Genomic DNA, 17,512 nt, shown 5'->3' on the forward strand with positions numbered 1-17,512 from the left:
TAGACATTCGGGATAGAAATTCAGGTAGCCAGCAAAATTATCACTGGTCCTGCTGAAAGTTTGGCGGTCCCATACCAGAACCACAAACCCAGTTGCTTGAGCAATCCTTGTTACGGTGCAGGCTGCAACAAATTGTATTTTTTTAATTTGCCTGATGGGGCAGGCCATGCCACATATTTGGTTGCTCGAATAGGATCAACACTTGCCCAAGATTTCTCGGAATCCACGATAATTTTGGTTATTTAACTAAGGCCTACTGCAATACACGCAGTCTTTCATTAGCCCCCAAAACAGTTGTGCTAGGCCTCAAAAAAAAAATAAGGTCGGTAGGTCAGAAATTTTTTGGTTTGCTGATTGAATGGCATCAATGGGGATGACGACTTCCAAAATTATCTCAAAAAGTGATTAACACCTGTCTTAATCTATGTAAAAATTTCTACATTCGACAATTCACAATTCAAATTATAGACAATTCACAGGGTGCTACTCAGGCGATCGCGACAGCGAATTGGCCAACAGTGTCCATGTATCGCCTGATAAGCGTGCGTGAGGCATCTGGACCAGCGGGTGGTAAACCCTGAGCTGGAGCCACGAGCAGAACAAACTCAAAATAAATTCATGAATGCAGAAAATACATACATAAATAAGACATCAAGTTCTGTGAATTAACTTGCAGAAAACCTCTTGCAACATCGATGTCTTTTGGACCTGCAGCCTTAGGGTTGCATCCGTGACATGTACGGCTAATGTAGAGTGGACATGTACAGTACAGACTGATTCTGGGTCCTACATTTCCATCACGCATTCTTTTGCATGGGTGTGGCACGGCGGGAACCAGAGCAGCTTCGTTTAATGCAGTTCTGCGCAAGTGTTTTCACCACTGCGATAGCGAAACGTGAATGGAAACTCGGGAAAATAATGGTTTTTTTTCCTTAAACAAGCATTTTAACATGAAGAAAGATTATTAAAAGATATTTGTGAAAGCAGAAAAGACATCAGATTTCAACTGGCCCACCGGACCACCAGTTTTTTCAGATCAGCTGGTCCGCCGACATTTTTACTGGCCTCAGGCCAGCCAACCAACGTTAATTTCAACCCCTGGATATTGCAGACTTGCTAGTGAGTACCCCGCACAGAATGAAACACCAAGCAGGTAAAATGTTTAGCACATGATACCTACAGCTGATGGAAACCCTTGAGAGAACAGTAACTGAGAGAGTTACCTTGAAATGCACAGCTTGCATGAAGTTCTAACTTTATGTTTTATGCTGCACAATGAAAAGGAGCTTTATTTCCAGCTGAATGTGCAAAAACAAACAGCTATTTCCCACTTCGGGCACAAAAACTGCATTTTTTTCAATTGAATGTGGGCAAAACCTGTAATTTTCACCAGAATGAGCAAAAAACTGCAATGTCCACCAGAATGCGAATAAAACTACAATTTTAACCTTGATACAAACAAATGTCCAATTCAAACTGAATGTGTACAAAACTGCAGTATGTGTCTCTCACCAGTGCATACAAAGAAAATTCTACAAAGTGCCCTTCCTTTACAACTGTTAACCATTGAAAACTGCAGCAGCCCATTACAATTCAAGATTCCCCCTTTCTATCAGACACGAAACAAGAACCTCACAGTATGTGATCACTCTTACCTTTTTACGACCGAAAAGAAGCAGCTCGCGGAATTTATTAGTGTCACTCTCCACATCTCTCAGTTGAGGCTTTCTCTTGGTCATGACCTCTGTCCTCTGAGCTTCAGAATTAGTCTCCTCTCCAGCTACCCCATCTCCTGCCGTAGGTGCTGGGGTCTCAGATGAAGACGAGGACACCATGGGGTGATTTTTCAGGAGCAGTTCAGAGACGTCAGACTCCATGATATTCTGTTGGCATTTGTAAAGATTTAATTCTTTTGCAGAAATCAAGTATTAATTGATTTTTGATAACTTACTGCACTGACAGCACAATGATATTGAGTTTGGCTGTGCCGAATATCCAAATAACTGAATGTTTGATCAATTATGGAATATTTGAATATTAGAGGGTTTTCCGATTTGAATATTCAAATGCAAAATTCTCGAAAAGGGAAAATTTTCTTTTGTTTCAATGAGGGAAAAATTGCACTACAGTGGCTTGTTTCAAGCAGATTCAAATGATCGACAGGAATCTTACGATTCAAAAAGTAAATTATTCATTCAACAATTTAAAAGGAATAGAAATTTTCGACACGGCACGCACTATTGGTCATCTCTTAAATCTTGCTAAATCATGGCTGGAGGTACTCCAAGATGTAAAAAGCTACTATAATGATTATAATATACAATTGTGTGCATTATTGCAACTGATTTTGTATATAGTTTGATCATCAACAATCTACCGGTCGGTACGACCATAAATTTGGATATTCGATCAAACAGTGAATTATTCGAATTGACTCAGCCCTAATATTGAAAGATACTTGTAGGCAGTGATAACCATAGCACAAAGAATGTTCAAAGAAATTTTATCTGCTGATAATGTGTGGCTAAGTAGCTAATGATCTGTGATATCTGAATCCTGGTAGCGTTTGGTGATGTGGACACTGAATTAATAATGTTAAGTTTTGCCATACAGAGACCAAAGATGAAAGCAGATATGAAGGCGGCATGAAGGTGGTTTCACTAGAGCTGTCCAACACATTTTTACATGGCAAAAACGTATTCGTCTACGCACTGCACGCAAGCCATTGAATGCTCGTGATTTTTCAATTCGATGCGTCAATCACTTAATGCAGAAGATTTTAAATAAAAACTATCATCTTAGTTTAATAGCAGGGTAGACAAGTAAAACTTGAGTGCATCCTTAACGAAAATCCACGTCCAAATATTTATCAGACTAAGTTGATTCTTAGTAATCTCTCTGTGGTCGAATCCCAGAGTTAGTTGCCAGTTGATGTCTGAAATGTAATAAACAGTGTATGTCACGAGCTCCATTCTTCAAGAGAGTGGATCAACATCCCTGAATGTTAGACAAACAACCCCTAAAATGAAATAAAGACTCGCTGTCATCCACTCTGCCTTCAGATGTTTGCGGTCAATTTACGCTGCAGAGGATCCCTGCCATTAACTCACAAAAGAATCCCACTGCACAAATTAGGGGACTGATGAAAATATAATTCCAATCAATTCACTGTCATTTCTGTTGTCAAGTTCGACGGAAGAGCTTCATTCCTGATTGCAAAAAGTGCAGAGCAAAGTTGGCATTACACAATACATGTATGCCACACCAGAAATGAGCCAATTTAGCATTTCATCATGACAAGGCCATGTGGAATAAAAAAAATCCGACATCATCTCAGCTCACCCATGTTCCTTACGCAAGCCATGGTATGGCTACGTTAATACTGCATAATTGCAACTGCGTATCATGTATCCAAAATGAGCTACAACACGCTTCATTTTAAGCATGCGCTGTTGGAGAATCAACTTGTGCTATGCTTCAATGCTCATACTGACCTTGACATCACAAATTCGTGTTTGTATTTGTTTTGTATTTGAGTATGAACCGGCCTTAACCAGTTCAGGCAGGAGGATGTGTAAACCATATAACAATGGCTCTGTCACAGTTTCACGGAAAAGTGCGTTGAAACATTCTGACGTTACGATCGCAGAAGTGATTAACAGGTCAAACTTTAGAATTCTCCCTCGCTTTGCTCACATGTGACTATCTACTGAATTCCAAATCAACCACTCTACACAGCCTGCACTGAAGCAAAATTTGCAATGTGGCAGGCCCTTGGGGCTTTGTACAAATTCAGTGACAATAAGAAATGTCCTGCCGCCCTATAAATCTTGCGTAAATGACTCGCCAGGGTCTGTTTTTATGAAGTCCAACTTAGCACTAGACTGTCACTGGGGTATCATCTCCCCATGATCCCCCCCAACCAAGACCAGTTTTCTGCGAAACAATCCCAGCACCGAGGGGTTTGCAGTATGTCTCACTCAGCATATTTATCTTGTACAGGTGCTTTTTTCTGGTAGGTGAGCCAGGTTCAAATCACTCAGTGAAATTCGGCACAGGTCCATGACAGTGGCGGAAGTCACCACCCATACAGTCGTGTTAAATTTCAAGCTGCGGTCGAGCAATTCAAACAAGGCAGCTGGTTACCCCGTTTTGTCGGCACGCCAGCTCCATGAGGTCCCACAGCAGGCTGGCCGACTCCCTGTCCACCATGTCCGTGCTGTTCTTACACATCAATGATTTCCGGTGACAGAAGCCGATGACGTCGCTTTTGTGGGTCTCTCCTCTGCAAATGCCAAGTGCACAGCACACACAGAAAACAAAAACAAAACAAAAAAATTCATGCAATAATTCAATTGAATGTGACTACTTGAAAAAGGAGTTTGTTAGGCTCTGGAAACTGTTTGGTGTTTTATTTTTCCTTGTCCGCTATCGTTTGGCATCACAGGCCAAGATGAATGTTTTCCCTGTAAACAGTCTGCTTAAATCAAAATAACCAACTGCTTATGTTCATACTTCAAATGAGCATTCTCACAAGAAGGGCACCAATAGGCAAGCCCCTACTAGGGGGACAATTCCATGCCTGTATGCTTAGGCCCAAATTTCAGACTGTAACACATGGATACATGAATATTACTGAAGTGTCTGTTTAAGTCTTTGGTCACCCAAATTCCATAAACCTTTCCCCGACAAGCAAAAGTGAGGAAAGGTCTATCCTTGGTGATGTTGTTTGATTAGTCTTGGAGACAGTCAAAGCCCTTCAGTGGCTAAGGGTGTTGCAGTAATGTGTACAGCTCCTAGGTAGTGACATAACAGAAAGTCTGTGAGGGTCAACAAGGGTTTTGGTCTACATACTTGATGAGTGGTCCTGGGAAGGCTCTCAACTCCTCTGCCTCTGCAGTGTGTTCCAGCATGGTCTGAAAAAATTCAATTTTTTTTTACAAATCATGAGTGTGGCCATCCAGTTTTACAACAGATCTTTGGCACTGCACTTAGAATGGGACCATGCACAATTACTGAGTCACTAAGGTTTCTCCTCCTAGCAGTTAGGGATTAAGGGGTAAAGCTTGTCTCATGAAACAGGTGTATATTAAAACAATGTTTCTGAACAAGAAACAGATTTGTCCTTTACTGTTTTACTTCACTTTTGTGCAGGACACATTCACACGAAACATACATGTAAGGGCCCATTGAAGCAACTCACTGCATGACGCTGTTGACCGAAGTGTTCAAGGTCTCTCTGTACCGACAATCAATATGTTTGAACTTCAATGACTAATTTTGAGGCACCTTTAACTTCTGTCTTGCAAACACTCCGAGGTACACGTATTAACGTATCATGAAATCCTCTCAATGCTTATTAACCCTATCTGCCAAGCATATTGTTTGGCTTACAGTACACAGTACTACAAAATACTAAGTAATAGTCTGAGCCTGAAGGACCTAATGCTACAGATTACTACTTCTGGCTGGGTTACTTCCATTGTTACTCGTACAGAAAGAAAACAATAAAGTCATTTTCTCTTACAAGCGACAGCGCTCAGTACTACATTTTACTACAAGTAGTAATTAGTAGCATTATGTAGGGTTAGGGTTAAATACCCTTTGACGCAAATTGTCTCTCAGGCATTTGACAAATAACATTAATAAACCAAAAGTAAGGACACACTTCTTTCTTTCAGAACGCAAGAAATAAGCAACCTCTGTGGTCAATGGTAATGTGAACAAACATACATGTACATGTGTACAAAAAAGTACATAAGGTCGGAATTTTCTTTGAATTTTTAAACATTGGTGAGGAAAAAAACAAAACGGATGAAGTAACTACCTCTATGCTGTGTACTTCCACCGTGGCTGGCATTCCGTCTTGGGGCATGTTCGGCAGGACCTTGACCAGGTGGCCCCCAGGGCTGAACCGCGCTACGACATGGGGCAGGGCAAACTTGGCTGGGGTCAGCCGCTCTGGGGGTGGAGGGGTGACTGAGGGCCAAAAACACAAAGGAAAAAAAAAAGGGACGAGAAGTTATTTCCTGACATTCTGGGACTTCAGTACATGTACCTGAGTGGCCCCCTCCCCTCCCAGTCCAGGTTGACTGCCTGCTTCCTGACTCCACAACTATTTGGACTTCAAAGGACAATGAAGGGATGTCTACCAGTCAATGGCGTTCCCTGGTATAAATGCAGCATGTGGCATAGGTCACCCAGCAAAGCATAAATGAGGGCCGATGTTGTCAGCGCCCTCTTTTGCTCGAGCATGAAGCCAATAGAGGAATGAGGCACACGACAACTTTACATGTATGTACATCCGGGAAGCCCCCCAGTTAACAAAGCCGCATTATGCCAGCTACTGCTCAAAAGACATACTGGACCTTGGCAGTTTGTTGCTCTAAACAGTGCCTGACAAAACACGCTTCCCCAAAACTTACAGAAGGCACAGTAATCACATACTCAGACTTTTCTACAGCAAAACAACTGTAACTGTGCTATTCAAATGTATTCATTCAAATTTTAAAGACTGCATCGCTCAAGTCACTTTAGAACAATAACCCTGTCTTTTTTGCCTCACTTGGTTTTACTTAAGCAGGGGTTTGACGGCTTTCTGGAAGGAATCAATCAGGCAGTGTGAACCCCACATAATTACTCACGAACAGCACATCATTTGTTTGTGTCCATCCTTTTTTGTCGAGGTCATGATTTGTAAACTACAGTTGGCACACAACTAACAGCATATTGAAAGGAGACGCAGTGTTATAATTGCTTTAAAATCTATGATACAAAAATTCTTAACAGTGCGAAAAGGTCAATTAATGAAGACAGAACCCAAAAGGCTGTTGTACAGCTCACCTTGCTTAACCTCCTGGTACATTCCATCTGTGCTGTCCCCGTACCCATATGTACTCCCATACTGGCCTTGGTATGGCATGCTGCTGTTGGCATTCTGGTTAGTGTACTCCTGGGCATAGATGCTGCTCTGGTCGGCACTGTACCTCTCTGGCGTGCCTCCGCCCTGGTGGTGAAACTCCGACGCAAACCTGGCCAGAACAAAAGGCAGAGACTGGTGAAGATGTGAAGGGTCAACTACAGAAATGCAGATTTCAAACATCCACATACACTGCTGATGTGACTTGGACAGACATCAACAGCACACAGGTATTAGTGGATTATCAAGGATAAAGCAGGGAATTTTAAGAAATTTATGTAGATGTGTCCAAAACCAACTTGATCAGATCAAATGCAGCACTAAAATGGCTTGGCAAATTGGTCAATTCCTAATCAGTTATGTTCACACACCAACTTAAATAATAAAGCCAAACTGATTGATCTTGTCTTTAAATTCAGAATGCTCCTTGGTCAAGGACCTTGGACTGGTGGCAGAATGTAAAGAACATACATGTAGGTTAAAGTTCTGCTGATTCTTGACCCTCCATGCTGCTGAAGGACAGCATTTAATAACAGTCTGAAACAGGCGTAACCGTTTACCTCGAGTCACCTTGGCTGCCTTGGTAGCCTTCCCTACCAGTCTGTGATTCCGTTGATGACCAGCGCTGCTCTGGGGCACTGGTGTTTTGCCTCTGGCTTTCGTCCGCACGATCGCGGTAATACTGTTTCTGCTGTTCCCAGTTCTTGTAGCGCTCGTCGTAACTGCGGTTGCCGTAGTAACCTTGTTTGGCCCAGTATTCCTGGGCCTGTCTGTCGTACGGTCTGCCATAGGCATCATAACCTGATTTTGAGCGAGACAGCAAATGATTCCCAAAATTTCAACTTAATAAGAAACTAGTGCGGTGGCTTGAACTGCGACATGGAGATAGGGATGGTTCCTCTTAAACTGGGCATGATCATTCCTTTGAATTTACAGAGGGGTAATGCTGTAGCAAGTGACCTTAAGAGAAGAATTTTAAGAGAAACAGAGCAAAAGTTTCTATATATTCCCAGTTCAGATCATCCTGGAGAAGTAGTTTCAGTGGTTAGTGCAAGATATAGCGTGAATTTGAAATGTCCCTCGACCTAAAACATGACACTTGAACTCTAACCTCTGTAGTAATCCCTTGAGTCCCTCCTGTCATAGCTTCTGTGGTAGGCATCAGCACCATAGCCTTTCTCCTGCCTCGATCGGGGCCTCTGTCTGTCTTCTTGATCAGGGTACGTTTCCTGCTTGGATTGGTCTTGGTAGCCCTGTCGAGACCTTGGTCTCTCCCGATCCCGATCAGAGTATCCCTGCCTCGATCGGGGCCGCTCGGGATTGTTGTATCCTTGTCTCGAATAGGACCTTCAAGAGACATACAAGTATATGAGAAATCTTGAGAAGTTCTTGATTCCAGAAGTATTTTATTCTTTATGCTTTGATTGTGAAATTGTATGCGTCATACAAACTGTCTCTAAGTTCGCCTGATTACTGCTAAACATTTTCAAACACCACCCATATGTTGCAACACTGTGGGAATGCATGGCAATCCAGATTCACGCTGCAATGGCACGGGAAATCAAGACAAGTTTCTTATAATTAACCCTAACCGTCCTCAATCCTTCACCTGTTGGAGGACTGAGGATGGTTAGGGTTAATAAAGTAATGGTCATGAAATAAGAAGCCACCCTAACTGCCACACACAACAGAAATGGACTTCATTTCAATGAGCACTGTATTATACTTTATAAACACCATCCTTCGCATTCCCAAGTGTTTCTTGCTACTCCTGTTGACCACTAATTCCACAGCGTGAATGACAGCTGCAAAGCACAGTTTGCATCTTGTCACATTTAGCAGGGATGTTATTCACAATATGACCAACACACCTGTTGGCATCATATCCTGATCCTCTGTACCCATAGGCCCGCTGCCTATCCCATGCAGCCTGCCTGGCGTAGTAATCATACTGCTGGCTACGGTAATCGTAAGGATACCGCTGGTCGTAGTACTGCCTGTCATAGTAAGGGTCGGCAGATCGACGGTCATACCACTGATTGCCAGCTGGGGGTCCCTGATAGCAGAAAAACAAAAGCACAACTTTACTGGTGGGGAAAAAATTTGATTTTACAAGTACTTTCCTAGCTATTTTGACACGAAAAAATGAGTTCTGATGAAACTTCCAATGTGCAAGACCTAATAGAAAATACTTAGTACTTAACCCTAACCTTCCCCAACCACACAGAATTAAACAGAAGTAAAGTGTTTAATTCTGTGAGGATACGTCTGGTAGGCCCATAACAGCTGGTTTTTGCAATTGGGTTTGGCATACCTCAGAAAAACAAAGTCCAACAAACTCTGTGCACATATGGGTGTTTGGCTTTGTGAGAATGGGGAAGGTTAGGGCCAGCAACCTTTGGTGGTTAAGGTTAAACTGCAAGATTTTCTTTTCTGTAATTCCACAAACCCCAAGACAACCAACATTCCAGATTTCAAAAATTATTCGCAGAAATGCCCAAGGACAGCTTGAAGTCATACTTTGACAGGTCTGGATCATCACAGATCAATTTATCATTTTATAAAGGAGCTGGTACTTTGTCTTTTGGCGGTTGATTTTCAATTAACAAGAATTAACAATGATGAATTGACTAATATGTACCTGCTGTTGGAATTGTCTTGGGTGGTTTTGAGGTTGCCCATACACTTGGTCTTGCAGCTGAAATGATGGTTGTTGTTGTTGCTGCTGCTGCTGCTGCTGCTGCTGCAACTGCTGCTGACTTTCAACACTTGGAAGTGGCTGCTGTGCCTGCTGGCTAGCCACTGTCTGGTTCTGCGGCAGTTGCTGCTGATTTTCGACACTAGCAGGCAGTTGTTGGAGCTGCTGAGATGCAGCAGCCTGGTTCTGAACTGGGCCAGTCTGTGGAACCCCAGTAGCAGCCAGTGTCGACTGTGTAGGTTGAATGTTACTTGGGGCACTAGATACACTGCCCACAGGAGCAACACTGGCAGCTGCTGGTGGGGCGAGAGTAGGGACTGACGCCGCCAGTGACACAGTCTCTGGGGCTTTATTAGCAACAGGTGCGGAGGAAGACGCTTGCAGAGTTGGCTGTACCGGCACTGGCGGAATGGGCTGGGTGGGCAGAGGGTTCTGAGCGGGGTCCAACTTTAGGTTGCCCATGGTTTGTGTGACCTGGCTCATATCCGACGTTTGTACTGAGCCAGAAGAGGTCTGGGAGGACACGCTGGGCTGGCTTGGGTTTGAGGTTGATGTTGGAGTGGGTTGACTGGGATTTGGCTGAGTTGAGTTTACTGTGGGCTGAGTAAGTAGCGGCACTGCCTCTGCTGGTAAAGAAGGTACGCTGACAGATGCAACGCTTGCTGCTAAGTTTGCGGATGTCTGGTCGTGTGGGGTGGCAAGTCTTATCGGCGGGACAAGACTTGCTGTGGGTGGGGCAGCAGGTGCCAGAAGGATGTTGGCCGGCATTGGGGGAACCTCTGCTGACCAGAGAGGGGGCGACGGATTCACAGAGGTGAGCTGGGCTGGCTGGCCACGCTGAACGCTGCGAAATGCACTCGGATGAGTACTTGGAGACTTCTCGTCAGTAGGGCTGAGTTCCTTGGGGCCCTGGGGAACAGCTCTCTGTGCCTGGAAGGCTTGGAGCTTCAGCTGACCTGTTGGAGGTAATAAAGCGGATCCAGGAGGAACTGGGGGCAGAGACTGTTTTGTACCGGCCTGAACTGATGCCTCTAGTTGATTATAAGGTGTCACATTTGTTGCACTGGGAAGTGAGGTAGGACAGACTGCTGGAGAAACAGGTGGCACATTTTGTCCTGGCTCAAATGGCATTTCTTCAATTACTGGCCCACTTTCTTGCTGAAATTGAGATCCAAGTCCCAAGTTTGGGTCGGGCAATATTGCCTGATAGGATGATTGTTCTGGCTGTTGTACATTTTCAGGATCCCGTGTCACAGTGTTTGGAGCATCCTGTTGGACCTCTTGGTTCACAGGTGCTACAGAGCTGCTCTGGGGAGACAGGTCCGACTCCACCCTTTCCCTGTTCTGGTTTGAGCAAGTTTGTTCGACGGCAGCCGAATCAAGAGCATCCGAAAAAGCTTTCACACCGCTGCATTCACTTTGTTCCACCTGCTGATGAGCTGAAACTTGGCCCTGTGAGCCCTGCAGCACGACCGGAGAATCGTCTCCACCCCTGGGACTAACTGAACCCAAACTGGCATCTCGTAAGACCGGGCTGAGGGAGGGATGGCCACTGCCAGGTTGGTCGCCCAACATCGAGTTGCTTCTGCTGGTTGATGTTGACGGAGGTTGGGACTGGGAACTGACCAACCCGCCATGTAGCGAGCTTCCCTGACTACGACTGCTCATTTGGTCATCTGCAAGTGAGGGGCTCACTGCTAATACAGGTTGATCCGTCTTTTCAAGTGCTGCATTGTCAGCAATGGCTGATGGATAACTCCCTTGAGAAGATACCAATGGACTTGGCATGAAAGCATTATCATTTCTTATTCCTTCAAAGTTGACGTTTGGCTGGTCTGTGGGTACCCCTATCTGCTGTGGTTGTCTAACGGCAGAGTCTAAAGGCATACCTCTAACAACATTACTTCCGTCTGCTTGATTCTGACTTGGTTGAGTAAATGCATGGTTCACGGTCTGGGCGTCAATTTGGTTAGCACTGTGGGCTATTTCATACCCCGCGGGAGTCCTCTTGTCAGGGTTTATCACAGTAACTTGATCATTATGGTGCTCTTGACTGAACATGGCATCTGAAGGATGGGAAGTTGGGGGTTGGGTAGCTGGATGAGTAACTGGTTCTTGTTGATTAACAGGAAATTGTGGAGGATCCCCACCTGGCTGACCGTGGTGCTGCTGGTCAACAAGGGTTCCTTCTTGAACAGGGCCTTTGACTTGGGACTGACCTATGCTGGAATGTGGTGGTATAGACTGGCTGGGGTCACCAGCTACGGTAGGATCAAGGGCATGATCTGGGGTTTGTCGTTCACTTGCAGACAAACTTGGTGTTCCGCTAGACGCTAACACATCAGAGTCATCACCGTGGAAGAAGGAGCCAAAGCCTTTATGGGAATCATTATCATCACTGTATGCACACTCTCCATAATTTAAACTGGACTGCCCAACTTGTTGTTGCTGCTCCTGGTTGCTGTATTCAAACGATTGGTACGGGCCACTGTGGATTCCTGTGGTCGGGGCCTGGTTGTAGTCTGTAAACTGTTGCTGCCCAGGAACTTGGGTTGGGTTCCAGGGATGGGGATTGTCACCCACAGGGTCCATGTGGTTAGTTCCATTCAGTGGTTGACTTAACTGCTGCTGCGGCGGGACCCCGTTATTCTGCTGGACACTGTTCCACTGGTTGGCCGGGTACTGTCCTTCACCGAAAAAGGGTTGCCCATATGCCTGCTGGGGTTCATGGGGAACTGCGTAGCCTTTGTTGGCAAGCTGCTGTCCCTCTGGCACGATGTTACCTGGGGCTGGTGGTGGCTCGCCGGGATTGGTGGGTTGGTAAATAGCTGGTTGTGGCTTATGGTAATCAGCGGGATTCAAAAACACAGGCTGACCCCCACCAGGATGTTGGTTGAACCATTCCTGGCCGCTGCCACCTGGAGCCTGGTTATAAAATCCAAGATCTTGAGGAGGACCTGTTTTTTTTAAATGCAAATAAACAAAACTATTCAGTGATTCATATTTTACTTCATGATAAAGATCATACACGAGCCTTACAATCCGCTGTGCCAAGGTTTTAAACAACATTTCTAAAGAGAATGTCCAAGTTGTTTATTTGTCCTATCACATACATGTACAGGTAGATGTACAAACAACTAACATAATAAGGTTTCCACATCGCAATCGAGGTGTTGAGAAGACATCATAAATGTCTCTGGCTTCCACCAAGATAATGATTACACAACTTCTGCTATTCTTATCACGATTTCATGTTTAATCCATCCATCCAACAGTCATTCACTTCATCATGAAGCCAGGTGCACTGGAAAGAACTACCAACACAACAGAATTTTCTGGAATAAGTGGTTCATTTCAGAAAGCTCCAACTTTATTGGGCTACTCAGTAACTGAGACTCTGGGTTCGCTTTATGCACACAGTGCTTATTTTAGTGCATGCATTGTGTGCACAACAAACAGTATTGATCTCTGTGGAAACAGGTGCACTTGTCACAAATGAATCTGTTCCATATCAAAATTTTGTGTGCATGCATACATACATCAATACAACATCCGTTTACCATTTGTCCTAGAGCATTTCAAGTCAAAGAGGATTCAACCCAACATTTTACATGAAACAAAGTAAAACTCATCTATTGGATTATATTAACCATTATCACTGTTTTATGGTAAAGTAAGTGGGAATCTTCCAATTCTTTAAAAAAGATTTTTCATATACACTGTATGACAGTTTACTAAATAATTTGACAGAGTGACAACAGCCATGTTTCATGTAACAAGAGCATTACCATCTCATACACATAGTTAACCACTTGCTGCCGAGGAACCCCATTTCTAGCACCATGGGTTTATACGCAGAGCCGGAGTGCCCGAAATCTGTCAAAAGAGCTGGTCCATGTAACAAAAGACAGTACTTGGAACAAAAGACCTGCTGCTGGGAATGCCATCATTTTTTGGCTTGCATTTTTTAAGGTAATCAATCACTGTTTTTGAACAGTATACTGGTTTGGGGCATAGCGCGCCCGCGGATTAGCACCGTGGACAAAAGTTCTCCAGGGCCCCATTGATGAGTGACACAGCACCGTTGCATGCTAATCCATCTGCGTTTGAAAAGACGCCACTCGCATTCACTGGGGAAAAAGGAAATTATGCAACACCTCACCAATTCTGGGCTCTCTTTACAGGCCAGCAGGCCTGGCTGAAATACTCAGGAGTCAATAAAGGTTGCCTGTCAGCTTAGAGTAGCCACCAAACAGTCATTCGTGTGGGTGTAAAGGTCCATTAAATGAAATGATGAATTTTTGAAGAATTTTGAAAACTGAAAATCTTGAAAATCTCCCGTACATGTACATGTACGTGTGCACTGCATTTTTAAAAGCACCCGGCAGCAAGTGGTTAAGGTACTGAAGTACATGTATGTACACGCTACATTAAACTGTCCCTCTGATGACGTGGAATTCCACAGTAACATCTCAAGAATAATGTGCACAACTTACCTTGACTATAGAAGCCCCCCTGATTGTTCATTTGGCCTGGATCGCCGCTTGACATCCTAGTTTTTGTAGATACTTCTCTGATTATCTATAAATTGTTGAAGTCCTGTCTTTGTTAAAATTCCTAAAGGAAAGGAAAACAGCAAATGGCAGCAAAACGCAATGACATTAAATACGTGTACATACATCACATAGGGATCACAATGCACACTATTACATGTAGCTACTTTCACTCAAACATTCCCATATGAGCTCCTTCACAATCCACCAGGAGACTTTCGAGGAATTTGCATGATAGACAAAGGTACCGTACATGTATTATGTAGAGTACAGCCGATGTAATTTTACTATAGAGCTTGAATTCCAATGGAAGTGAACTATGCCACTGGTTCCTTGCACTAAGATTTGGGCAAACAGAAAAACTACGTGTGTGTTCAGAAAGTTAACGGACCTGCTTAATACTCATGAAGTGTTTCACAGGTTAAATCCCATCCAAGCAAAGCTGCACATACATGTACACTGTTTTTAACATTCTTGTTCCCCTAACCTTCGAGTTACCGGTGTATGTAAATGACATAGAATCTTCTCAGATTTGGCGCACATGTAGTCAGGGAAAACAAATTGAAACTTGCACAACTTCAGTCAAAATAAAAAAAATGTTCATATATCAAATATCTGTATTTATTCATACAATTTAATCCCTGGGCAGTTTAGCTGGGGTTTATGTTGCTAAATTCTGTGCCAACTCCATCACTATGCTCAAATAAAACTAAATGCATATTCTTTGAAGAACTTTATGGGAGACATCTAACCCCATGAAAAGCCAGGCACCCCGACTCTATAGTTCAGTATCAACAAAATACTGCAAAATGTATGTGTAGATTTTTCTATGTGTTCTATGATATTAAAAGTGGTAAAATCCTGATCCCTGTCCTTCAGAACAGGTCGAAACAATCAATTAGTGGATTTGGCTTTAAAATTAAAATTTGAAAGTTAATGAGTGGCTAGCAATATTTTGCCACTGGCAAGTTACTCTTTCCCAAGCCATACAGTTTTTATTTACAAAAATGTCAAGAAATACCGAATACCTCCTTCTAGATCCTTTCATTCTTAGATTTGTCAACCCTGTACCCGTACTTAGAAATCCTTAACAGGTACATGTAGTGACACTGATGTTTTGTTACATGTACCTAAAACAGTTTTTTATGCAGCATGTCCATAAAGGAGAAAGTGGTTTGATATTTTTCTCTCTCTGTTTCCCATTTTGCAGCACTTGTGCTTTCTTCTGACCACTGGAACAAGACCCACTGACCTTTGTGAAACAATTCACCTAGTGCTTCCTCTTATAGAATCATTCTAGTAAAAGAATAACTCCAACAATAGGTGCAAACAAGGTAACATCAGTCAATGAACACAACTGTTTCACCAGCCCCCAACCCCTCTGAGTTCTTGTTGGTCAGTTTCAGTCATATTAACAAAGCTGGGTAGTGGCAACGATTATATTAGAAAATTTCTAAATGTCTACATGCAGGTTTACACTTATAAACTGGTCTGGATATACATGTACACTGTACACATATGCCATTGGCCACATAAATGTGTAACACATGTACTTTAGGTTTTCCTTAGACATGTTGGAAAAACTACCAACTACAATCTGAAAAGAAAAAAGTTCGAACTTTGTAATTGGCTTCTTTTGGGGAAAGGTTGGTCATAGTTCCTTAATAAGGACATCACTTTTTTTTCCGTTGAGAAGGTTCATAAGCCACAAGAAAGTGATAACGTGTCTAGTAAAACATCAAATACAGCAGTGACAGCATTTGAAGCATTTACTTCAAAACACTTAGAATTTTTCAAACTAGTCTCACACCATAGTTTCTGTGCACAGGGTGTCAAGGGATGCCTATTTCTATGGAACTCCTCCTGGAAGGGTAATAACCTTGGAATGAAACTAATTTACAAAAACATGGAAAAATGGCAATGACATAAGGATTAAACCTCGTTTACCATTCCAAATCACTCCAGTCATCAGCGGTTATGATAGTCTCTGTAACATTACAGTACAGCGTATAGACCACACCACAGCCATTTTTAAAACAACACATGAAAAGGAATGTACCCCCAAAATGGGAATGTTATGCTGTGATCATAGACTGTGCAAAACCATGGCAGGAAACTTGCATGTATCTAGTGTCCAGTGGCAACTTTTTGTTGTGCACTTCTGCTGAGCATGAAGGGTAATTTTGCCTGTGCCATGTGTTAAAATCCACAGTGACAACATGCCAACCACGAGGGTAAGTAAAAATCAACACATTTCCTGATCAGGCATGTAAGGGCAAACTTTGGAAAAATCTTCATATCGGGATATCAGTTGAAAACAGGAGCACAAACCCTTTCAAACTGGTCTGAAAATTCTTGGTCTCACTCTTAGGCCTGTTTGTCACGTTAGTCATTTAGGGCCTAGGCCTTATGCCCAAGTAAGTGATGGCCTAAGTGTTTTCTAAGTAAAGGGTTCAATATTTTCTCAGCTAAATTGGACTTTTTAGAACAGATATCTTTGTGTGGCCAATAAACCACTGTAGGGGGAAAATAGTCATGATAGTGATGTCTGCAGGCAGGTAAGCATAGACCTAATAAGTAATTAGGCCTAAGTCATGTAAGTACAGTATGCCTAACTCTGAACTTTCACCATGTTCACCCACAATTCCACTTTCTTTTCCTTTTTCCCCCCAAAATAGTGTATACGACTGGTTAACAACGCCAAACTGGAAAGCACACTGTTAGTAAATTCATCAGAATACTGCATGATTTATTCTATATATTGTGAAACTACTTCTCAATCAAGGAAAATAGTAAGTGCAAAACTTTTCACGAAATTGGTGATACATTGACAATTATGCTACGGAAGCAAAGGCACAAACGCAACGGGGACGGCATGGAAAATCTCATCAAGATATCGACGTATAACATAATTCACTAAAAAAATAACACTATTCCGCTATAGAGTTCATTTGTACCTACCTTTTTTTAATGTATGATCTTCAATGACAGATACTGCCTGATATTTGTGGGGTTTTACTTTAATGACTATGTAAAAAAGTGACAAAATATGGATTGATCTGTTTGCACAGATTCCCCGATTCGATGTCCGTATCTTCGGCTACGTGTCTTTGCGCATGCGCATGCGTGGATTGATCGCAAAGTAAAACGCACAGCAGGTTGACGAAGGCTCATTTTTCAAGTTGACACCGGGAAAAAAAGTTAATTATTTTCAATTTTTCGTTTCAAACTGATAAAAGAAGTAAATAAAAGAACTCAAAAATTTCTTCCTCGGAACAGCTAAACTGAGCCTCCGTTCTGTCGTCCTGACCGCCTTTGAGACCCTTGACAAAAGTTGCAGGA

At 43.0% G+C, this 17,512-nt stretch overlaps 1 protein-coding gene across 5 annotated transcripts in view; it reads right to left on the reverse strand.

Moving 5' to 3' along the window:
- LOC110988561 (uncharacterized) overlaps nt 1-17,268 on the reverse strand; it is a 62,977-nt gene extending 45,709 nt beyond the window's left edge. For all 5 annotated transcript variants that reach the window (XM_087143269.1, XM_087143272.1, XM_087143271.1 and 2 more), the window contains exons 1-11: nt 17,132-17,268; nt 14,114-14,234; nt 9,561-12,574; nt 8,791-8,975; nt 8,031-8,266; nt 7,480-7,720; nt 6,844-7,031; nt 5,828-5,979; nt 4,855-4,916; nt 4,147-4,285; nt 1,656-1,883 (exon numbers count right to left, since the gene is read on the reverse strand). In XM_087143269.1, the coding sequence (XP_086999395.1) occupies nt 1,656-1,883; nt 4,147-4,285; nt 4,855-4,916; nt 5,828-5,979; nt 6,844-7,031; nt 7,480-7,720; nt 8,031-8,266; nt 8,791-8,975; nt 9,561-12,574; nt 14,114-14,168 (4,500 nt within the window). In that variant the 5' untranslated portion in view covers nt 14,169-14,234; nt 17,132-17,268. The remainder of the gene's footprint in view (nt 1-1,655; nt 1,884-4,146; nt 4,286-4,854; nt 4,917-5,827; nt 5,980-6,843; nt 7,032-7,479; nt 7,721-8,030; nt 8,267-8,790; nt 8,976-9,560; nt 12,575-14,113; nt 14,235-17,131) is intronic.
- Nucleotides 17,269-17,512: the final 244 nt, after the last annotated feature.

Source organism: Acanthaster planci, linkage group LG11 (assembly GCF_054643075.1).
Source record: "Acanthaster planci isolate LZ-2023a linkage group LG11, COTS_SCS, whole genome shotgun sequence".
NCBI classification, from domain to species: Eukaryota; Metazoa; Echinodermata; class Asteroidea; order Valvatida; family Acanthasteridae; genus Acanthaster; species Acanthaster planci.